The 24,632-nt window shown below is 36.1% G+C and overlaps 1 protein-coding gene across 1 annotated transcript in view; it reads right to left on the bottom strand.

The window, feature by feature from the left end:
• The window catches only part of CHSY1 (chondroitin sulfate synthase 1), an 84,024-nt gene extending 60,057 nt beyond the window's left edge, over window positions 1–23,967 (bottom strand). The window contains exons 1-2 of the mRNA XM_051980978.1: window positions 21,047–23,967; window positions 10,382–10,877 (exon numbers count right to left, since the gene is read on the bottom strand). Coding sequence (XP_051836938.1) covers window positions 10,382–10,877; window positions 21,047–21,417 — 867 coding nt within the window. The 5' untranslated portion in view covers window positions 21,418–23,967. The remainder of the gene's footprint in view (window positions 1–10,381; window positions 10,878–21,046) is intronic.
• Between the last annotated feature and the right edge of the window lie 665 nt (window positions 23,968–24,632).

Below are 24,632 nucleotides of genomic sequence, written 5' to 3'. Positions count from 1 at the left end.
AGTTTGGACCAATTTTATCCTCACTTCGATTTTTTTCCTCCGATCAGGCCAACTGATTCACTTTCTTATTCATTCTTGCGTCCCATTCCTTCAATATTGTCTAATATTCAAGAGTACCAAAAAACCCTAAAACAGACTAATGTAGGTGATAGTTTCATTTTCACCCTTAAATATTTTAAGAAAAAGAGAAAACTTTCATGAACAGTAGTAGGAGATTAGATCAGATGATCATTTTCTTTCAATTTTCTGCTTCAAATTATGTTCCAGCAAGCCTTAAATAAGAATACTGAGTTCAAATTGCTCTACGTCCTCTATCTAATTATACTTTCTTTGCCATGGTTTATATGTTTCTTCATAATGAAAATACTTTTTCATGTAAGCTCTTTGAAGGTAAGAACTTTGTCTCCTTTTTATCTTTTCCTAATGCCTAATGAAAGTTAAGTCAACATAGTGAATAGAGACCTGGTCCAGAAACCAGTTTGAATTCCAATAAATGTTACTCTGGATAGGATACTTGACCTCTCAGTGCCACACTTGACTTTCTAAGATTCTAAATTGCACAAAAAATGTCCATCCTTCATTGACAGAAAGAGTTCATTTTTCTGGGAATGTCCTATACCAAAGAAATCACTGGTCCAATCCACATTCCTAGGAATAATGCTAATACTGTGCTCCAGCCAACCAGATCAAGTAACTTCAGATCAAGAAACAGAAATCTGAGTTACCTTACTGTGAACCAAAAATATTCTTAATTTCTTTAGGAGATGAAGGAACACCAAAATGATAAGCTTCAGTGGCCTCTATTCATTTGGATAATAAGTCAGTTTTGAGGTGGTTAAACACAATTCCAATAGATTTGTGGTAGAAAGTGCAATCTACATCCAGAGAGAGAACTATGGAAAATAAATGTGGATCAAAACATACCAATTTCACCTTTTGTTTTTGTTTTTGTTTACTTGGTTTCTTCTCTCAAGCTTCTTTCCTTTTCTTCTGATTTTTCTTGTCCAACATGACAAATAAGGAAATATGTTTAGAAAAATTGTACATGTTTAATTTATGTCAGATTGCTTTTTGTTTAAGGGAGGAAAAAGGAGAGAAGAAAGGAAGAAAAATTTGGAAAAATAAAAAATTATAAAAATTAATCATTCAAAATTTTTCCAGTTACTAAGGAAATCATACTTATCTCTATTACCACTTTAGAATCAAGGAAATCTTACATCCATTCTTCAGTACCACAAGTTAAACAAAAGTAAATCAAATGATCAAAATGCTAACCTTCAAAAAATAATTCAATAAAATATGTTGATGATTGTCACATTTCAGTTTGTATTGTCAAATTGTACTGAATTTTAATTCTTTGAATATATACTACGTAGCAGATTACTGTTTCTCAACCAGTCAAAATTAGTGTTGTTTGCATATTAAGTGAAAATGGTAAACTTTAGTGAACTTTAGTAATAAGTTTCCAAAACATGGACCAATATTTTTTTTCCCATAAGATCCCCATTCTCCAGTTAAAACCAGGAATGCAAGAATGTCTTTCTTGAAAATCAAGGCTTTAAAGGAAAAAAAAATCTATTTTGCATAAGAAAAAGACACAAGGAAACAGAAAAAACATAGACTTGTAAATTATCAATAGATAATAAAGGTGACAAAAGGGACAAGTTGCTTAAAAAAAATTGTGAGGTAAAATTTTGGGGATCACCTTAAGGGACTGGAAAAGTCAGGGAAGAAGCAAAAAAAAAAAAAAAAAAAAAAAAGAAACATTTAGAGAGAGAGAGAGATGAAAAGAATCAGGGGAATGAAGCACTTGAAACCAAGAGAGGAGAAACAAAGAAATGGATAGAAAAATATCAATTTTCCATAAATGTCAGGGAAGACAAAGATAGGAAAAAAACTATTACACTATAGGAGCAAGAGCTGAGAGGCAGAAGATTAAGCAAGTGGTAAAAGAGCAAAAATATCATGTATAGATTTCTTTTTAAGGAAACAGAGTAAAGAGGGGGGAAAATAGCTTGGATAGATAGGCCAAAGGAACTCAGTTTCAAGACTAGAGAGAACCAAGAATTTTGTCAAGTAGCGAGGAATATAACTATCAAAAAAGGAGAGAAGAATTCAAGATAGATGAGGTGGGATAGAATCAGGTACTGGAAGAATAGGAAAAGATAGGATTCAAGAGCATGAGTAGAGGAATAGCTCAATTACAGATTAGAAATACCTCTTTCTCTGTACTCCAGAAGTAAAAAAGCAAAAGGTAAAGGATACTTGAGGAGTTTTGAAGACCAGAAAAAAGATAAGTTTGTGGAAACTCCTTTCACATGGCCTAAATCTGAAGGATGAAGCTTCTGAAAAGGAGAATCCAGTAAGAGACATGAAAAATGTGTATTATTAGATAGCAGTGAAGCAGTGAATATAAGCTACCACAAATTTGTAATAGGCAAAACTCCCCACTTTGTAATTTTTTTCCAGGAATATTCAACAGCCTAGTAAAAGGAAAAAGTCAGATGTTTGGGATTATCATTGGATGAGAATTAGAAGGTTTTAGAGTAATGGAAAACCTAAAAGATGAGGAATTCTATGGTGAAGACTGATAAGCTTCTTAAATTCAGTATAGCACAGTTCCAAGAAATGGTATGATCTAAAGTTTAAGCATGTCATCGGTAAAGAGAAGACAGTCATAGAAAAGATGGAGAAAAATTTAAGTGAAGATGATAAAAGGGATGTGAACATAAATACTTAAGTCTACAGTAGAATTCAACTTGTTAAAAGTACCTATTATATTGTGGGCACTATGCCAGACTTTGGGGATATAAAGACAAAAACTAAGCACCATAAGAAACATATTCTGGGGCATATCATATGCAGAAATAAATTAGTTTTCATGGTTAACATTTATGAATAGTTCTAGAGCTTATCTAGAGTCATGGAACAAGTCACATGTTGGAGTACAACTTAAATCCAGGTCTTCCTAACTCATTAAGTCAGCCTCCCTAAAAAGAAACTATCTACAAAGTACATACAATGTAATTATGGAGGACTAAAAAAAAAAAGACCTTATGAAACATTTAACCTTATTCTTTAAAGGAGGTAGGATTTCTAGAGGTTTAAGAGAAAAAAAAAAATGACAAGAATTGGAGGGAAAGGGAGTGTCACTCTAGCTAAGACATTAAAGATGGGAGATATAATACTATGAAGGAGAATACTATAAGTAAGCCAGTTTGCCTAGAATATAGGATGCTATTAGAACATAATGACTAAGTTCAACAAAATAGCTGGGAGACCGATGGGGAGGTCCAGTAGACAAAAACAAAAAAGACTGAAAAAGAGTAGAATAAGCTTGGACTTCAGAAGAGGCAAGACACTGAGGTAGAAGGTTAGGTAGAAGAATGTTTTGGAAATAACCCCTCCTACTGGCCCTAGGAGCTAAGGACAATGGGAGATGGAGTTGGGCTTCAGCTAAAAAGGTTTTGGGGCATCCGGTTTCCCTAGGGAAAGCCAAGTTTCATTTAAAAGTGAGAAGAAACAGTTCTAGGAACACAGTGGAGTAAGAGAATCGAATATCACTAAAGCTCCAAAGGGCACCAGGGCACCAGGGCACCAGCAGGTCTGACTGCAACAATCCTTCTCCTTATCTCTAATGTGATGCTTCTCATTTGCCTTGGACTTGGAAAACAGATAATCAAGTTCATTATAATTGTATGTATAGTATGGATAAATAGGGTTGGCTTTTAATTAAAACTGAGTTTCAGTGAATAGACTTTGCAGCATCTATTTTGCCTGCTCTAAGGTTCTTTTTGCCTTCTTTCCTGACTCCGTCTTAAACGTCTTGAATCATCTGGAACTAAGTCTTATACCAATTCCATAAGAAACATTAATTTTTTTTTTAATTTAGGCTACTGAAGCAAGTCAGAACACAATCTTCCTTTATAATCTATTCCAAAAATATCAAAAGAAGTGTTAATTTTTTTTAAACATTATACTACACTGTAAGTTTTGTTTTTGTTCTTTCCCCAGTGGTATTCCTTACCACAGGAATTATCAGTGATCTTTACCCTTCTCTGAACTAGTATCCTAGATTAGCCCTTATCCAATTTTCTCATATGTACATGCTTTATTTCCCTAACTAAACTGTAAAACCTCAGGAGGTAAGGGCCACATTTTACACTGTCTTTTCCCATAAGACCTGTCACAGGTTGGGGCACACAATTTAGAGGCAATAGATGTTTGTTCACTGACTAATTAGAACCCATGCAATCCACTGTGCCTATCTCCAAGTATTATTTCAAGCTTAAGAAAACATGTTGCCTTTCACATGGAGAAATGACTTTGATTCCTTTCCAAAACATAAAAAACACAAAGATGACTAAAAAAAGGAAAAGAAGATTAAACTCCTCAAATATTCTTCTATTAACTGATGCTGATGATTCTTTATGATATCAGCTTTATATAAAATGAAATGCTATGAATTTAGACCTTACATTAGTTTTTCTTCTAATTGGGGAGCTTCAAAAGACAAATTGCATTTTTAAAAAAGAAGTTTTGCCACAAAAAACTCTTATAAAATTATGATGTGTTTAAAAGGTTACTTAGTATAGGTCACCTGTAACTTATAAAGGCAGGTTAGCAACCTATAATGTTTATGATGTGGTTTAAAATGAATATATCACAGGAGAGCTAGAAGAAAGAAACTGCCTTTCCTCACTCTCTTAAACCCATACTTCACCTACTGTCTTAACCAGAAAGACTTTTAAGTATGGAGCTAACTAATAGCACATGGGTGTCATATCCCCACCACTGGAGCTGTTTAGTTTGGTTAAACACACCGAGATCTGGGGAGTAAACTGAGACTCAGGGAGCAGGAAACAAACAAATATCTTAATTGTACATGTTATTTCATTAAAATTATATGGAATTAATAAAAAAGTGTTTTTTTTTTTTTACAAATATTAAATTAAATAAAAAATTTCATCAAACAAGATTCTATTCATTCTGTACCAACACTACAGGAAGGAATTTTTTGGCAAAAAGAATACTGGACTAGAAGTCAGAAGATTAATCCTTATATTTTCTTTTTTCTCATTTATTTTTTAAGCCCTTGATGTCTGGCTCCTCTTCTGATTTGACTGCTTTACCCAAAGTTGCCAATGAACTCTCAAATATCAAAATTGATGGTGTTTTTCTATCTGTCTTGTTCTTCATTTTTTTAAAACTGCAACATGACACTAATCACACTATTCTCCTGTATACATTTCCTTCTTTAGGTTTTCATAAATCTATACTTTCCTAAGTTTTTCTACCTGTCTTCTCCCTCCTTCTTAGTTTCCTTTGCTGGATATAACCCCAAAGCTCTGTTCTGACTCTACTTTGATGACTTAATCAGATTCCACAGGTTTAGTTATCATCTTCAAGTTGATGACTCCCAGATCTATATATTAGAACTAGCCTTTCTTGAAGTCTAGTTTCATATCACCTAATCTCTAAGTCACCAGGTGCAAAACAATACTTCCACTCATTCTACTTACCTCTCAATGGTCAAATCTTATTTCTAATTCTATAATACATCTTACATATATATTCCTTTCTCTTGATTTAGCAACTTTCTCATTCAGATCCCTATCATCTTCACATAGACTGTTAGAATAGTCTAAATGGTCTCCTAAATTGGTTTCTTGGTCTCCAATGTCTCCATATTCCAATCCTTCCTCTACAGAACAACTAAGTGATTTTCTTAAGCATAGGCATGACCATATCATTGCCCTACTCAAATTCCAGTGGTTCTCTATTATTATAGCAATAAATTCATTTTTGCATTTAAAACACTGCACCATCTGGCCAATCCAGCTGTCCAGCCTTATTACATATTACTTTCTTTAAATTGGAACAAGAGGTTTGGCAATTGTCAATCCTGTAAAGTTACCCATACATATAACCTGTAAATAAAAGGCTATTAAAAAAACCAAAAAAAAATTACTTTCTTTTATTCATGCAACTTACAATCCAGTTATACTGCTTTCTTTCCTCATACATCATTCTATGCCTTTGCATTACCTGTCCTTTATGCCCAGAATACTTTTCTTACTCTCCTCTGCTTTCTGGTTTCTCTAGCTTCTTTCAAGTCTCACTCAAGTGTCACCTTCTCCATAAAACCTTTCCTGATTTCACTCACATATCAGATGATCTTGCATATACCTATATATATACATGTCGCTCCCCTAGCAAGACTATAAGCTCAATAACAGAACTATTTCACTTCATTTCAGTAGCATTACAGCACAATGCTTAGTACATACAGTATGTGCTTAATAAATACTTACTGATTTATTTTAACAAAAATTTGAGCCTAAATACCCATGAGTGTACAGGCCACTGCAAAACACAAAGTCCTCACTCATAGGAAGCATATGACTCATGTAATTAAGACAGCATGACTAAGTAAAATAGAGTTTGACTACTGATATTGCCTTATTACAAATCTAAGAGGAAGTGGAAGGCATGGTTTTCTTATATTACAGAAAAAAAATTAAAAAACTAAAACAAACCAAAAAAAAAAAAAAACCCTCAAACAATGCATATAACATCCACCACTGAGGAAAAAGGTTTAAATATTACATCTCAGTTAAAATAAGAACTCTATAAGTAGCAATTCTTATTAACCAACCTTATTTAACTATAACTTTTTTCCAGATAACTTAAAAATACAATATACATTAAGTGATAAATGATGTCAAGAAATTAATTGTGAAAATACTTCTCTGAGTGCCACATTTCATACCAAAAAGTGAGGGTTTGTCTATTGTCTCTAGTCACCTGAATGCTAGAGAGGCTCTCAAACTTACTATACTGCTCCTATTCACCACGTCATCAACTTCTTGACACCCAGGAAGTAACATTGGCATTGCGAGTCAACCCAAACTCCAAGAAAAATCCAATTCTGTGATCTCCATTTTCAATCTTCTTGGGCCTATCACCTGATAAAATAACCTTAAAATCACATCAGTTCTAAGGGGAACGTTGATATTGTATTCCTTCCAACCATCTGGAAATGATAGGTAGTCAGTCAATTCTCAGGACACCTCAGGAGAGGTAGCTTTTGAAGGATAAGGATTTCTCATTACCTGAGAAATGAGTACTCAAGAGATCTCTACTAGTTTGGGGACCAATTCTTTTACTATTGCCATAAAGAACATTGAAAACATGAGCTATATGACAAATATGGAAATATTTTAAATGATTGTATTTGTATAATCCATGTTAGATTGCTTGATGTCTTAGGGAGAAAGGGAGGGAAGGAGAAAAAAAACTCAAATGCTCACAAAAATGAATCTCGAAAACTATCATGTAATTGGAAATATAAAATACTATTACAAAAACATAAGCTCTAACCTCCTTATTCTGGCATTCATCTAAAAGAAAAGTGGCCACAAATACTCTAGCTTTTAAAATGTACATTAACATAAAGAGATATGATAACACAACAAAGAAATACATTTACAATACTCTTATACAAGGGTAAAATACTTAACCACACAAGAGATTGAGGTAGTTAAAAAAGATAAAATAATTTTATTACACAAAATTTAAAAGCTTTTTTGCATTAGCAATATTAATGCAACTGGGACAAGAAGGGAAACAGAAGACTGGGGAATATAATTTTATTAAATATTTGTAATGAGAGTTTGATGTCTAAGATAAATAGGTAACTAAGAGAAATATTTAATAACAGAAGCCAATCCTCCCCACCCCAAAACATAAGGAGTCAAAGGATTTGAATAAACTGTTCTCATAGGAATACAAAATTATTAACAATCATATGAAAGAATGTTGCAAATAACTAATAATAAAATAATAAAACTATTTTTCTAATGATTAAAATAATCCAGTAATTTCACTTCACACAAATTGTCAGTGTCTGAGGGGTTGTGGAAAAACTAGGCACACTAATGATTGATTGATAAAACTATGAACTGGTCTAATCATTGTGGAAAGCAATTTGGAATTCAGCTAAGAAAATGGCTAAAATGCTTTTAAATTTTTGAATTCAAAGATCTATTTGCTGAGTATATCTTCTTCCAAGGAGTCAATGACAAAAAGAAAGGCCCCAAAGGCACCTAGTTACAGCAGCATATTTTCTAGCATTAAAGAGCTCAAAACAAAATACATCTCCATCAATTGGGAAAAGGCTAAAATAGCTATAGTATATGAATAGCAGAATATGCTGTAAGAAAAAATAAAGATGACGAATACAAAGAATCATGGGAAGACCTATAAGAATTGATGAAAAGTCAAGTAAGAAGAAACAGTAAAACAATATGCCCTAAGAAAAAGGACAATGAAAATGGGAAAGAATAGCTACAACACAAACAAAATGTTGAAAAATTATGATCAGTTATTTTCAAAGAAGAAATATGAGAAGATACTTTGATACTTTCCCTAAATTATTTGTAGATATGAAGAAATATGCGAAAAAGCCACAATTTCAATGCTAATAAGTTTTGCTAAACTATTTTTCCCATTTAAAAATTCTATATTATAAGAGATTCTTTTGGAAGAGGAGGGAAGGCGAAGAGATTAGAAAATAAAGATGATATAAAAACAAAGACAAAAACTAGTTTAACATTTTTAATTAAAAAATAAAATTTCAGAATGTTACAAATCCTGAGCTTCTACGCATATAATTAAGTATAGAAAATATTTCTGTTTTAATAGGAAGCCAGAAATATAGAATATATATAAGACAGCTGCTTACAACTGCATAAAACAGCTGTGTTTTCTCATGGATTCTCTTAGCTATCTTTTGTCTTTGAAAATAAGATCCCTTAAACATATTTAGTTTAATGCCAATGCAATTTAGGGGGGAAGAGATCAAAGTGTGCACTCTGCTCAAGTCTTGTCTTTACTACATAACTCTGTGATTTTATAACTTGAAACAAAAACAAAGACTACTCCCTGCAGCACTGGAAACGTTCACATCTCTAAAATTTCAACTGGAAGAAATTTAAAAGCATGCATTGGCAAGAATAAAATGCTTCTATGATCAACTATTCAGGCAAATTTATCTCAAATGAAAATCAACTGTTTGCTACATACTGTATACCCTTAATTATATATTTTCCTTGCATATGCTACTACATGGGAGAAAAGTATCTCATTTTTCAAAAAACAGTTCTATCAAAATAGTATCTTTGAAATAGAAGTACAAACATAAAAGGCATCATTTTAGCTTTTTTTTTGAAGGAATGAGGAAAACATTTAAGAACAAAGCACCTTTTAATTATTAGAAAATAATGTTCAATTGCTACTTCTTAAGAAATAATTTTTCTATATCAAATATTTTGTTATTGGATCAAAGTTTGCTATATCATGTCATTCCGCTCAAAAACTTTCAGTGGGACTCCAATGCCTATTAAGTAACGTCCAAACTTCTTAGTCTTATAATCACTCCCTCTATAATCTAACTTCATTTCCTAGACTTATTCTAATCTATAATCCTTCAAATTATACCACTCATTCTCCAAACATATTCACATGTTTTCTATTTCTGTGTCCTCTCCTGTGTCTAGAATTAATTTTATTTCTTCTAAACACTTTCAATCTCCCCATCTCAATATAAAAATTTTACTTATTCTGCATGTCCCCAAATCAAAATCCATGCATTGAACTCCACCCTATTTACAAACCTTATCTTCCCATACTTGGAAGGAATAATATCTTCCACAGACCTTACTCCCATTTATTTGTCCCTCCTTCTGTACTCTTACTTTCCAATCTGTATTATCTATTTTTAAGTATTCATTCTTCCGGGCTAATCTACAAGGCTTCTGAAGACAGGAAATTTGCTTATCTTTGTATTACTTTTTGCCTAGAAGAATGCCCCATATATATAAAATTAGAAAATAATTTTCAATTGCTACTTCTGAATATATATGTATGTATGTATGTATGTATATATGTGTGTGTGTGTGTGTATAAAATTTTTTAAATGTTTAATTGAATTATAATGACCTCTTGATATGGTCATGACTTTAGATAAGCCATTCTAAGCCTCAGGTTCCTTATCTGTGAAATGCAATAGTTTGAAGACACAAATCTGAAGATCCCTTTCTCATGTTCCACCATTTGTTAACTATAAGCTGGAAACAATTACAGTGGATTAATTTCTTTTTCAGAATTAAGTAACAAAAACTAAGATCATTATTAAAAATTGAAAGCATTATCCTACATATTAAGTATAAGAAAAGAAATGTGAAACTTGTTAGGGAAAAAATTTAAACAAATCAGAAACAAAAACATGAAGGGCATATGATAACTTCATAAAATAACTTTCAATATGAGAGGAATGTATGAATTTCTCTTATAGCTCATTAAATAACTTTGTTCTTACCTCATAAGACCAGACACACTGTACTCCTGCAAATCTCCGGACACATCGTCCCACCTCCACATCTTCATGGGTTGTATACATTTCTCTCAAGCATTCTCCAATGTGTGGTACCATTCTTCGAAGCACCTCTCTGCTCATGATCACACCAGGACCACCCATGCAGAAATTCTCACCAGGTTCAAGAGCCAATTTTCCCATCTCTTCAGTTGTGCCCAGTCCTGTCTGCCCAAGAAAGAGGGGTTCACTGCTATTCAAACTCCTTAGAAAATTCTCCAGACGATCTCCTTTGATGTAAACATCATCATCAGCTCTCATAAACCATTCATACTTGTCCAAGTAGTGGTCGTGCATGTACTTGAGCATCATAAAGGACTTCTTCTGGGGTGGATAGGAATCGTCCACTCCCTGTAGTGGCACTATGGGAATTGGTATGGATGTGTCTGAACCCTCACTAGAGAAGAATTCAACTTTCCCAGGAATTGTCTTGGACCATGTTCTAGAATCAAAATAAATTCCAGTTAGAGCCCAAATGAGAGAGGAAAAAAAACTAATTTTATATTCAATAGTCTTTCATACTTCAAATTTCCAGAGTTTGGGGTATCAGCTCATTCTTAAAAATTAGTGTTTTTCATAAGAATGGAAAGTCAATTGCTTTCTCCCTCCATTATTTCTAACTGAAAACCAATTGATGCCAATAATCAAATCCTGTTACAAAAGATACCATGGGAAAAAGGGTGGAATATCAAAATATTTCCTTCATACTTAAAATTTATTAAATGATTTAATTAGAAATCAGATTTACAAGCCCCAAAGATCATTACCCATGGATTTTGGTACCTAGAAGATGTACTACTACTGTGTATGGAGCAGACTATCCCCATCTCCAAAAAACTAAGGCCTGAATGTCTCTCTGAATCACTCGTTCTCTTTAATCACAAAGTACACAGCTTTGAAAATTATCCAATATGCACTTCACAACAGCCTATCTCCAGTTTTAAAATATAGGCCCAGAGATTAAGTGATTTGCCCAACGGCACACCACAGAAACAACTGAAACCAGACAAGAAGCAAGAGAGAACAGCACTTGGGAAGGTATATATGACTTTGAATACCACTTCTACCACTTCTACCTGGGGGATCCTGGTCAAGTCACTTAATAGCTCTGCATGTTGGTTTCTTTATCCATAAAAGGTGAGGGTCAGATGAGATGATTTCTGTGGTTCTTTCTAGTTCTAAGGTCCCATGAATCCAGTTATTCTCACTTCTAGTGCAATCCTTATCCTCTTCTTATACTGTATTTCTCACTGCTGTCTACTAAGGACTTTAAGCTTCTAGGAACCAAAAAACTATCTTTCATTATCTTATCTTTCAACTCTAGGACTGTAGCAAAAATGAGTCCCAAGTGCATGTTTTAATTCATTTGGAGTACAGAGTACAACCTTAAAACTTTATGTAAAAGTCTCTCTGCTTTTTGGTTATTTTAGCTATTCCTTTTTACGTAACAGAAGAAACAGAAAGGATGATGTCTGTATTCTATTTTATGTAACTAATAGTTTGAGGAAAATAAGTTCCCTGAGATAATTCATTATCTTATCTTTTAACTCTAGGATTGTAGTAAAAACAAATCCCAAGTGCATGTTTTAATTAGTTTGGAATACCAAAAATATTAAAACTGTTTAAAAAGCCTCTCTGGGTTTTTTTTAAATTATTATTTTAGCCATTCCTTTTTATGTAACAAGAAAAAGTATGATGTCTGTATTTCTGTCCTTTGTAATTACTAGCCTGAAAAAAAATAAGTTCCCTGAGGCCAGGAATTACACTATTTTCCACTCATTCCCAGGACTTAGTACTCATTAACCACACAGAATAGGCATGAAGTTACTATTAGCCAAACTGAATATAAATGAGTTTCTCAAATTTCCTGAAAAATAAAAATCGTTTGCAACCAAGAAGTCTTATAGCATATACCTGGTTTTTCTAGTATTTACTGGAAAATTAGTAAGAATGACTGAACAAAGTATAATATTGTCAATTTAGAAGAATTAACTAACCAATAATTTTTCTATTATCATACATTATAAGATTGATTAAATCAGCAATTAAATAGTATATATTTTGCTGTATTTTCTATTTTAAATAAAGGTTTAAAATTTTTATTTGTCTTACATTCTCCAAAGAAGAATTGAAAAAGATGACAACTCAATTCATTAAATTCCCTCTTCAACTTGCCATTTACTCCTGTCCCTTCTTATTTCCATGCATTTCTCCAGACCTCTTTACACCTACCCCTCTAAATTCTTCTATTCTTCAACTCAAGTGCTCTACTTCCTTATAGGAAAGTTTACCTTTCAAAGTCCTCCTCTCTTCCTCAAATTTTCCTAAAGCATCTTGAATCTTTCCTTTGCCTGTATCACATTCTATTTTGTATTACATTTATGTGTATATACATCACAAATAATGTCAACTCTTTGAGGGAAAGATTGTGTTATTTTTCATCTTTGTGTCTTCCAAATATGGTACTGTGTCTGAAAACATAGTTATGTCTTTATATGTTTGAATGAGTAGTCTAAGGTTTGGGAAAAAATACAGGCCCCTTTATGTTGAGGTTACTGGCCCTCTCAGCAATACTCCCTATACAAATCCTGTTTGCTGGCAGCCCAGCAACTAAGAAACAGGAGTATATACTTAGTGGAACAACTAAAAGGGCTGTGGGGAAATAGTGATAAAGTCCTCAAACTTGAGTCTCAATACGTTATTACAAGAGTTTTCCTGTTCATAGCACTTTTAGAAAACAAATCCTGAGAATCTCTATTACTAAGAGCAACTGTTTTTCATTGTTGTTAAAAAAGAAAAGAAAAAAAAAAAAAGCTGGCTGTTAGATTGTTAATGGGGGTTAATTGTGAAATATCATAGCTTAAATAAGAAAAGTCCTTTTTTATTTCCTCTCCTTAAATGATCATATAGCAAGAACTTTTTTTTCCAAGAGTACATTTTTCTAATTTAAGATTTTTCCCTTTGAGAGGTGATGTCCACTCACTGATTGTGATTTATGTATTAAAACAACAACCACCACCACCATCACCAGCCATCTGGCATACACAAACTTCTCTAAAGTTCAAATCTAAGCAAGTTTTACTGAATCGTTTCTGCTTGGATCCAAACACATCTGTAATGCTTACTAAATAACAAGATTCTACTAGTAGTTTTTTTTTTTTTATTCCCAGCAATTTTTAATAAACACTCATATTACATGAAACATACCTCTACCAGAAAAAAAAAAAAAACTAACAGAATTTTAACAAAAAAAATCCTCTCTTCTATCCCATCAAAAAGCTGAAAAATCTATTTCAAATTATTTTTCCAACCTTTTCCTAGGAAATGTGAATAAATGGTAGAAGGGAGACAATTCCCAAAAATAACATGTGTGACACTGATTAAATAATGATAATAGCTACAGTTCTTTAGTCCTTTGCTTTAAATAAATACATGTTAACCCTCATTCTTATCATAAACCCAACCCATCTCCCTTTCTGATATTGCACTTACTGGATATTTTTATACCATGAATAAAATGAATTTTATAAATTCATATTTAGTAACATTATGCATCCTATTTATACTCACCATTTGTTTCTCTCCATTGCCCTTTGCATCAGACATTGCAAGTGGACAATGAATGAGCTAAGCCCAGAAATGGAAAGGAGAAAGAATAGGCTGGATTCTTTTTTTTTTTAAGCTCTATTAATGATCTTAAGGTGTTTACTGACCCAAAACCCGATATTTTTAATATACATGTTCTTTCAGGGATGCTACATAAATTATGGAAAATCACAAGACCTGAAAAAAATCAAAATTGTGAAGGAAAAGTATTATAGGTTTTTAAATTCACTTACTGATAATCAGAATGGTCAAATAAAACTTGTCTGTGGTGCAAGTTACTATGTGTCCAAGGCACAATTCAAGTCAAGTGTCTAACCCCAACTTCATCATTTCTAACTACGCCAGTTTATGCAAAGCTTTGCTTTGAATTAAAACTGTATTTGCATTTTATATGTTTGAAAATAAAAGCTTTCTTTATTTGGACCAATTATTTAAGCAGGCTATGCAGATGAGAAATTAGAATTTTATCTTCAAAACAAAAATTGATCATTTTAATATCAATATTCTTCTATAACACAACATAGCTAAGTATCCTGAAACACCACAATATCTAAAGAACAAAAACTAAAGGTTACCCAAGAAATAATGTAATGATGTCACCACAATATCTAAAGAACAAAAACTAAAGGTTACCCCAAAAATAATGTAATGATGTGTAGGAGGCATATGTAGAATTTAACACATTACTGATTGTGAATAACATAAAAAATATTGCATAAAAGATATCATCAAAAGATATCTGATCAAAAAAGGAAAAAAGCCTTGCTCTCATTACTATATAGCAAGGGCAAGAAATACTGGAGGGATTTCCCATAAAGTTAAGGAACCTAGGGGAAGATTTGAGGCACATTGTTTAAATCTTTGTAGATAATGTGTATATATATATCTATATATATATATGAAAATGTACAATAATCACACCAATTCCACCAAGTGCAACTTTTTTCCTCCCCACACCTTTTTCTACTCATACCACAATCACCTTTATTCAGTGACTTCATCACCTCTTATTTGGTTTTGTGCATCAACCTAATCTGTTTTCCTGAATCCTTCTCTCTCCTTTCTATTCAAGCCTTCATTAAGCAACCAAAGTGACATTGCTAAAGCACAAGTTGGAAAATGTCACTTCTTAACTCTAAATGGTGTCACTCATTAATGCCTTTGAGGAGAGGGGGTACATAGGTTTACAAAAGAAACTGATTATGTTTAAACACAGATATCAAAACATTTAGAAGAAACAAGCTCAAGGATCCCAGGTTAAGAATCCCTTGCTCTAGGATAAAATATGAATTCCTCATCTAGTATTTTAAAGTCTTTTACAATCTGATTCTATTAGAAACCTTTCCAGGTTTACTGTGTCATACTTTCAAGCACTCATACCTACTGGCTGACATTCTGTGATACTGCATTTCATCTTCTCTATATCTTTGCAAGGACTATTCTCCATTCCTGGAATGTTCTCCATCCCTTAAATTATCTCCATCCAACTCTATAAAATCTTCCAAAGTTCAGCTCAAGGACCATTTCCTTTCCTAATCCTTTATATTCATTAGAATATTGCCTAACTCTCACCCAACCCTGTAAAATCATATTTACCTTGCAAGTATTTTGTATTTACTTATCTATGCATAAGTTGTTTTCCACTAAGGTGTATAAGCTCCTAGAAGGAAAGAATTCGTTTTTGTATCTTTAAGGGCAATATCTAATGAGAATGGCAACTTAAACAAGTGTTTGTTGAAGTGAAACTCTAGGAAAGATGTTAGTAAGCAGAAAAGGGGGAAGGAGGAGTAGCCCAGACTATCTTCCCTTTTTTTCTTCTACTAAATAACCCATAATTGATAATCAACATATGACATATGATATAGCAATCTTTGTATCCAAATTTTCAAAAAAATTTGCTCCTTTATTTTAAAGCTATATCCCAGCTTATAAAGTATATTTTACTAATATCTTTTTATATTTAATTTTTAGATCTTTTTTCAACTTACTATAGAGTAGAATGTCAGCAATAGGTCAAAACCTAAGTTCTGCCAAACCGCTTTTCTATTTTCCCTAATCATTGTTGTCAAGAGAAAAAAAAAATTCTTATCTCCTTTATTTACATTCTTGGGTTTATCTACATTGCATTATGTCCATTTCAGTTGGTAAATTAAGTGATGGACAAATAAGGATTTCTGATCAACCTTTGCCAGAAAAATTACTCTGGCCAAGTCATGGACTTCACAATGTGTTTTACAATCTAAGACCCAAACATATTAACCTAGAAAATACATATCCTTCAAATATAAAAAGAAAATACAGTAGACCTCAGGCCTTTTAGGATCTTCTGGAAATGAGTCATTCCAAATGGTCATTTTTTTCTGAATATAACTGACACTTTATTCAAGCAGCAATTTCTTATCTTTTCTTTTTTATACAGTTTGGAAAATCTTACTTCCTTGTGATCATAATGAGTTTAACCTTTTCTTGATGACTCAAGGTCCATTCTTGTGAATACATGTTATTATAAACAACTCTCATTTATACAGTAGCTTTGTAACAAATACATTTATTTCATATAAGTTCAAAGAACTATGAAGCAAGTAGATTGAGTATTTTATTCTGATTTAACAAGTGAGAAAACTAAACTTTCGGGAAGCCTAAAGGTTATACCCACACTCTTTCAATAATAGGTAGCAAAACTAAGAAAGATTCCAGGCTTTTGATATTATACTGTAACAGCCTCCCAGTAATTATACAGTACTGCAATACAGAAGAGCCTCAGTAAGGTACACAGGACTATTGACCCCAGGCTACTAAATTCAAAAACTTAAGTTTACTCACTTGCTGTCAGTTTATGGATTACTTTTCACTGTACCTGCCTGTAACAGCTCCCTTTTCTAATTTACTTCTTTTGACTTGAAAACCAAGTAACTAAACTTGCTAGAATTATTTATAAAGCAGGAGCACCCCCTGCTTTTATGTATTGACTTTGTGAGATCTATTCTGGCTGTTTCAGTCTTCATTAGTTTTTTTGTTTGTTTTCTGCATCATTGATAAAGAAAGGAGTATGGTACAGTTTAAAAAAACAACCACAATTCATACTGGAATTTTTGTCAGAGATTCCCATCTCTGTACTCACTGTGACTGAAAAAAATCCAAATCACTTCTTGAGGTCCTAGTCTCTTCATCTCTAAACAAGGTGACGGAACATGGTGATTTCCAAATTTCCTTCAATCCTAGACCCTAAGATCCTATTATACAAGTATATAGTAACTGTATGTAGTAATAGTGTCACTACACACAGTAATTTATACAAATATAGTTTCATGTACATTCAAGTTCACTAACCAAGTACTATCTTTGCTACAACAAAAGAGTTAAGCCTAAATTTGCAACAAAATGACTCCATTACTTCATTTAAGGAATGAACCTTAGCTTTCAGCTTAGAAATGGTCATACCCTAACTCTTAAGGCATACAAGAATATAAATTACCTTCTGTTTGGTATTCAAGTTCATTATACTTTAGGCCTCTTTCTCTAACCCAAATTCTACCTCTCCAGTTTTCTTACATTTTACTCCCTTCCATGCACTCTTCCATCAAGTGACATTGGTCTCCCTGCTGTCCTCTAAATAAGATTCTCCATAGCTAAGTTTCAAGTATTTTCTCTGGCTGTCCCCCCATGCTTGCAAATGCTGTCCCATCTCATCTCCATTTCCTGGCTTCCTCAAAGTTCCAACTAAAATTTCAAGCTTTTCACAACCCTTCTAATTTTTAGCACTTTCCTTCTGTTAATTATTTCTCATTTATCCTGTATAATTTATTTGTGTTTATTTGGTTGTTTGTTATTTCTTCCATAAGACTGTAAGTTCCTTGAGAGCAGGGCCTTTTTTTTTTTACTTTCTTTGTAACCCCAAAGCTTAGCACATTAACTGGCACATTAACTAGAATGTACTTAATAAATGTTTATTAACTGATTAGCTAGCTTGTAACTGACAAATCCAAGTCAAGCCCATTTTCTCAAATTAAAAATTATCTGGTTGAATGACAACCCCCAATAGGGGAATGTTTGGCTGCATGGTGCCAAAGCTCAACCAATAAGAAAAGTTCACTTCACAAGTCCCCTGAATCCTAATGTTTCCTCAATAGATGAGATAAGGGGCAAGTCACAGAAAATATTCATTGTTTTATTTTTAAAAACCAAGGAAAGTATGTAGCATGAGAAGGAAGGAAAGGGTAGTGGTATCGCCACAAAAAGAGTAAGAAAGAGTCAAAGCTAAATGAATGATCTTTCTACCTTTCTCAAAATATTGCAAAAGTATGCATTAGAGGAAATGGAAGAAAAAGTATTAGGGTCAACATTAACACCCCAAAATCAAGGGCATTTAGAAGTGAATAATAAGCCAATGTCAAGAATATGGGAAATATAACAACCTAAACTCTAGGAAAATAGTAACCACTATTTTGATCAGACTTCAAAATAATACTGGATTTGTTGCATCACATAATTGATAAACTAATCACTTAGCAATCCGATACTCTGGATATGATAGCTATATTTTTAAAAGATTGTTATTAAAAATAAATGAGGAATTTATACAATGGTTTTCATTTGAACATACAATATTTTTGCAACCATCTCAAATAACTAATATTTACATGTCACTTTAAAGTATGTAAAGCAATTTAAATACGTTATCTCATTTAAGATTCACAACATTACTATGAAACAAATAGCACAGGTATTATTACCTCTCATGTTATAAATGAAAAAGCTAGCGAGGCATTGTGGGCCTGTAGTCAGAAAGACCATAGTTCAAATCTTGTCTCATATATTGCTTAGTGTGTGATCATGGACAAGTCACAAACTCTGTCTTAAGTTTCCTAAGCTGGAAAATAGGGATAACAAAAACACCTATCACCCAGGGTTGCTGGTAAGGATCAAATGAAATATTTGTAAAGCACTTAGCATACTTGTGACACACAGTCAATGCTTAATAAATGCTTGTTTTTTCCTTCCTTCTTTTTTTGGGCACAAGGAGTTACTTGCCCATGGTCATACAGTTTTGTCAGAGGCAGGATTTGAACATAAATCTTCCTGGTTCTAAGTCTAGCACTATAACATGCTGGAAATCTCATGAATTTTTATGATGGAGATGCTCCAAGAAAATTTAAGTGACTCAAATAAGGTAAGAAGGAATCAATTTACTAAGAAAACAGTTCTTGTGATGCTCAGACCAATTTACTATCCACCAAACTCCACTTAAAAGGAGTTTTCTTTGGCTTGCCAGTCAGTAACCCTACATGTTAAATCTGAGCTTTGAATGTATGTAACATAATGGAAACTTGAAAATCAAATACATATATGTAAAATCAGATCAGTATTGATAGCGACTGTGATTCCCCACTAACACTCTTCTTGCCTTTTGGTATATTCAGTCACAGATTTCTTTTTGATTTTAACTACTATTTTGCAGGGTGGAGGGGAACAAGATGGGGAAGAGGAGGTAGTGGGGGAATGGAGACTGAAGATAATAATGACTCAGACATGATCTAGGATACAAACCAGATATTTGCAATAAGACATGGATCCCAACTCAACTTTCTCATATTCTGGAAAATTTTTTCCCAATGTATTAGTACTGTGGTGGTATAAATAAGAAAATCAACTTTCCTGACATGTCTTGAAATCTTTCACATATAATCATAAAAGATTCAATTTTTGAAATTTCAAAGACTCAATTCCAGGAAAATAGACCTATTATCTTTCCACCATCTCCTATTATCTTTCCACCATCTAATTCATGGTAAAATTTCAGTTTCAGTTTCAGCCATAATTTAACTGTCTGCCATCATTCCAGAAATTCTATTTATAAAGTCTATTGCTTATCCTAAACATGAACCCTTCAATTTTTCTAAATAACATCGATACTGCAATAATTATTCTTAATTTTACGAATTCAAATTCTTTCATTAAGTACATAGATATCATGCCCTCCTCAAACACACCCAGTAAAAAAAGAAAAAAGGTCTAAATTTTTAAAAATACATGTCTGAATATTTTTTGAAAACCATTACTTCTTAAATTTTTTTTGTTATTAAAAATATAGTACCCTTAAAGACACATAAGATTCCTATTCTATTACAGAATTACAATAGATCTCTGCTTGCTCTTCCATTTATGGGAGTCCAATTACAATAATCAAAATTAACCTTGATTTATTAGGATAGCTATCTTAATCAACAACAAAGACACTTTTCTTTTGGCTGTTAAATGCCAGAAAGTTTTAAGTGCTTCAGAATATAGCAGCTGTTTGGACAAATTCAGTTTGGAGTGGCAGAATTCCTAGTAGGCTTCCTTCAATTTTTAAGAGGGAATGCTCATTCCAAAAGGGTTCTCAAAGTCTAAATCCGGGAGTGTGTGTGTGTGTGTGTGTGTGTGTGTGTGTGTGTGTGTGTGAGAGAGAGAGAGAGAGAAAGAGAGAGAGAGAGAGAGAGAGAGAGAGAGATTGATTCTCTCGGAATAATGCATTAAAATATTTTAAGGGAATGCTAAATTTCAGTTAGAGATTAATGAAAATAGAAATGAAAGTATTTTCCTTTTTCAAATTCACAGATCCCATTGAAAACCTATCCAAGGAGTCGAATGGGTCATGGACCTCAGGTTAACTCCTGGCCTAACTTAAAAAATGTATGTATCTTTGTGTGTTGGTGAAAATCCAAGGAAGGTATGTATCCAGATAAGCACTAAAATCCCTCTAGCTTTGTCAAGAAAGGGGCTACAGCTTTAGGGAAGTATCTAATGCTCTATCATCTACAGAGGCCCTCCCCCACTCCCCATCATCCCAAAGACAAGAGAATGACTACAGTTCTCCTCCAGGTTTAGCAAGTCTTATCTAACAGACAAGCAGATTCAAAAGGAACTTCCCCGCCCTCTCAAGTCGCTAGGGTGAGGAATGAAGATGAAATCAGATGTGCCCTGAGGACCTGCCTGGGATGCGGAGCCTACGCAGGCAACACTCACTTGTAGGCGGCCACGGCTCGGTTCTCCAGATACTTCTGGGCTGTCATGACTCCCACGAAAAGAAAGTTCTTGGCCCGGGGTAGGTCGTCGGGGTGGCCGCCAGCGGCCAGCTCCGGAGGCCAGAATAGCGAGCTCCGGGAGTCCTCACGCACCCCGTTGAGCGACAGCACTGGGGGCTGCTGCTGCTGCTGCTGCGATGGCAGGTCCTGCAGCTGCTGTTGCAGACGGCAGCCCTCCGGGCTGGCTTTGCGCCGGTGACCCGCTTTCTTCAGCTCTGAAGCGCGGGGCAGGATCAGCCGTGACGCCAGGATGAAACCCAGGATGAGCCCTAGCAACACACTGAGCCAGGAGCGGCGGCTTCTCCCAGCCATTCCCCAACTGCCCGCCGGCCCCACAGCCTCCCTCACCCCCTGAAAAACAGCCACCTCCCCTGAGGGCAGCCTCCTCCGAGTCGGCCCGACCCCACTGCGCTCCGCGGCTCCAGCCGGGGGCTCGCCCGCTGCAGTCCCTTGTCCACTCTCTTCACCGGCCGGCGGGAGAGAGCTGGCCCGTCACGATGCCCCGGTTTGGGGAGGCCACCCTGTCTGTCCTAGCGGCCCCGGGCCGGGGACAGGCAGCGCGGCCGCGCCTGCGGCCGGTCCCGCATACCCATGGCTCCTCGGGGTCCTTCTAATCCGCCCGCAGGCCCCTAGCTCGCCCCGCGAGCACCGGCGCTTTGTTCTGCCCGCGCCCCCCCTCCCACCCCCGCCGCGGTCCTGCGCCTTTAAGAAGGGACCATGCCCGGCGCGCAGCGGCGCTGGAGGAGGAGGAGGAGGTAGAGGAGACGGCAAAGGGACCAGAGAGCGGCAACGAGGGCTCCCGCTCGGCGGCTCGGGGCCGGAGTAGCAACGTGGATCTCCCCTCCCTGGTTCTCCCCTGCCCCTCGGACTGGCTGGGCTCCTCTAGGCTAGCGCTACCCCTGCCCTCGTAGTCGCCGGCGGCGCCGCCGCTGCTGCTGCACATCCTCCGGCTCAGCTCGCCATTGCAACAGGAGCCCCTCACGTCACGCACAGCGCGTTATGAAGCGGCTGCCGCGGCAGTGGTCCCGTGGCCTCGCTCGGGATCCGTCCTCGCTGCCCCATTGGCGCAAAAGTGAATGGGGGGCGGTTCACGTGGCCAAAGTTTGGCCAAAAATAAAAAAATAAAAAGACTGAGAGAGAAAAGAACCCTCCCTTACTGAGTCCCCTCCTTCTTCCTCCTTCCTTCTGCTCCCTCCCTCTTCCTCCTCCCGGCTAACATCCCCCCATCCCAGGCGCTCGCAGCTCTTGTCCCCAGCTCTCTTGCACCCCGGGCAAAAAGAGGTGGATAGCCACCCCCGGGGCCCAGAGTGAGGAGTGGGGAAGGCGACTAACGGTCTTGGGGCTGGAGGCGAGCTGGGCGGGAATTCAGCCCCGGGGGCAGTACCCTCCCCTCTGTCCAGCCCCCAGAGCCCGTTATCCGCCGGGCCTGAGAGCGAGCCGAGCTACCGCTCAGCCAGGGCGTGCCGTCGCCGCCGGTGCCCCTTCGCGCCACACCCGCGCCCCGTCTAACCGCTGCGGCCTCGCCTCCCCAGAAACCTGACGTGGAAAAGGAAAGGGAGGGGTCTGGCCTCAGCCCCGCCGGGGGGGTGGGGGGAAGCCTGGCCACGCTGGGCCCCCCGCCCCCCGCCTCTTCTCGCGGCCCCACCGACGGTGGAACTGCCCACGTCTGCACTGGTCGGGTTCGGGTCTACGTCAGCCCTGCTGCTACCTGCGGGGCTAAAGCGGCCCGTGTTGTCCCGGAGGCCGGGGGAGAAAGGCTTCTGCCAGGCTAGAGGAGCTAGGAACGTGTTTGTGCGCGTGTAGGTGGGGACGGCTGCGGGGGTCGCTTGCTTCGGCAAGAGAAAGAAAAATGGAAATGGGACTTCGTGCTGATGCTGGATGCATAGATTACTTTTCCATTCCTTTTCTTCGCCCCCCCTTTTTTTTAAAATGTCCTTTTTCAAAATTTCTGGATCTTCTTTCTTCGCCTGAGCATGTTACTCTGCTAGCTGCTGGCACCTGTTTGATTGGGGGGCTGGGATTGGGGGATTCCTCCGGTGACTTGTTTTTTTGTACCTGGAGGGTTGCAAATTGTGCTCACCCTAATCTTGTCTCTCTAAGACTGGACCTAAAGCAAAAAAATTTTTGCCTAAGGCAAAAATTAGGAAGAGGTAGGAGGAAGAACATCCTCAGTCACACATTTAAATCCATTCTCTTCTTGTGCTGTCTGACAAATTATGACTTTTATCACTTATCACCTTTTAGATCAAACATTTTTTTTTAATCTTATGTTCTCATCCCACAGCCCCTATTAAAAATTTTTGTGCAAAGTATCAGAAAGCCTGCTAGGACTGATAAGCATTATATCCCCTCCCAGCATTTTGTTTTTCAGGGCTTTGTAAGAGCTTTTTTGTGGGGAGAGGGAGTTGATGGTGGGGTTGTTTTTCTTACATTTTCTTTGCAAAAAAAAACAAGAAAAGACATGCAAATAAAATTTCTAAAGATTGCTTGTCTGGGTCATGAAATAAAATGAAAGTGGGGTGGAGCTTTCTTGACACCTGTCAAATCATTCAGCATATCTAACCCACTCTACCATCTGTCCTCAGTGAAATCACAAACTACTGCATCTTCCACTCTGACCAGGCAGCTAGCTTTTTTCAACTCACCACCATTGCTCAGATATGTCTTAACACCAAACTTAACAGTTTGGACTGTTAATTCATTCCACCAAACATTTCTTCCATATCAAGGGCACAAGGTGAAAATGGCCTTTGAAATTAGTGATGATGACAAATATTACTTTTAGTTCTGAGACAGGGATTAGAACTAGAACTTCATTGGCAAAGATTACTACCAAGACAGGTCAGCATCTTTCTCAGAGTCTAATTGAGTTGCTTAGAGCTATGAAAAGGTAAGTGACTCATATAGAGTCACACATCCTGATTATGTCAGAGGCAAAATTTGGAACCCAGATCTCCCTGGCTTTTAATGCCAGCTCTCTATTCACTAGACCATACTTTGAGCCCTCTTAATTACAAGGTGGGAGTATATTCAGAGTTGGTAGGAACCCTAGAGGTAGTCCAGCCTTCTTTTCAAATGAGAAAATTGAAACTCACATAGGCTAATGTCCCTACTTGACTACTCAGTTATACTTCAGTATGAAAGTGTATAGAATGTTGGACTTGGATTGAGAAGAGGCCCAAGTTTATTTTTTATCTCTGACACTTACTACACCTCTGAATATAGCCACTTGATTGAAGCTCTTGTCCTCAGTCCCCTCATTCATAAAATGGAGGTCATACTGCTCTATGTACCTCATAAGGCTGTTGTGAGGCTCAAATGTCATAATGTAAAAGAGTTTTGAAAACTTTAAAGTCTTATATAAATATCTAAAACTGTTTTTGAGAAAATCCACTTTTACAAACAGTACTGTGGATTGCCAAAAGATTGGCTGAGAAAAAAAATGTCTCCAATTTTAAAATTTACATATACATATAAAAGTAAAAATTAAGAAGGTACAGCATATTAGTATGCTCAAGTCCAAGTAT

Source organism: Antechinus flavipes, chromosome 2 (assembly GCF_016432865.1).
Source record: "Antechinus flavipes isolate AdamAnt ecotype Samford, QLD, Australia chromosome 2, AdamAnt_v2, whole genome shotgun sequence".
Lineage (NCBI taxonomy): Eukaryota > Metazoa > Chordata > Mammalia > Dasyuromorphia > Dasyuridae > Antechinus > Antechinus flavipes.
This window is presented reverse-complemented; position numbering and strand designations above follow the sequence as displayed.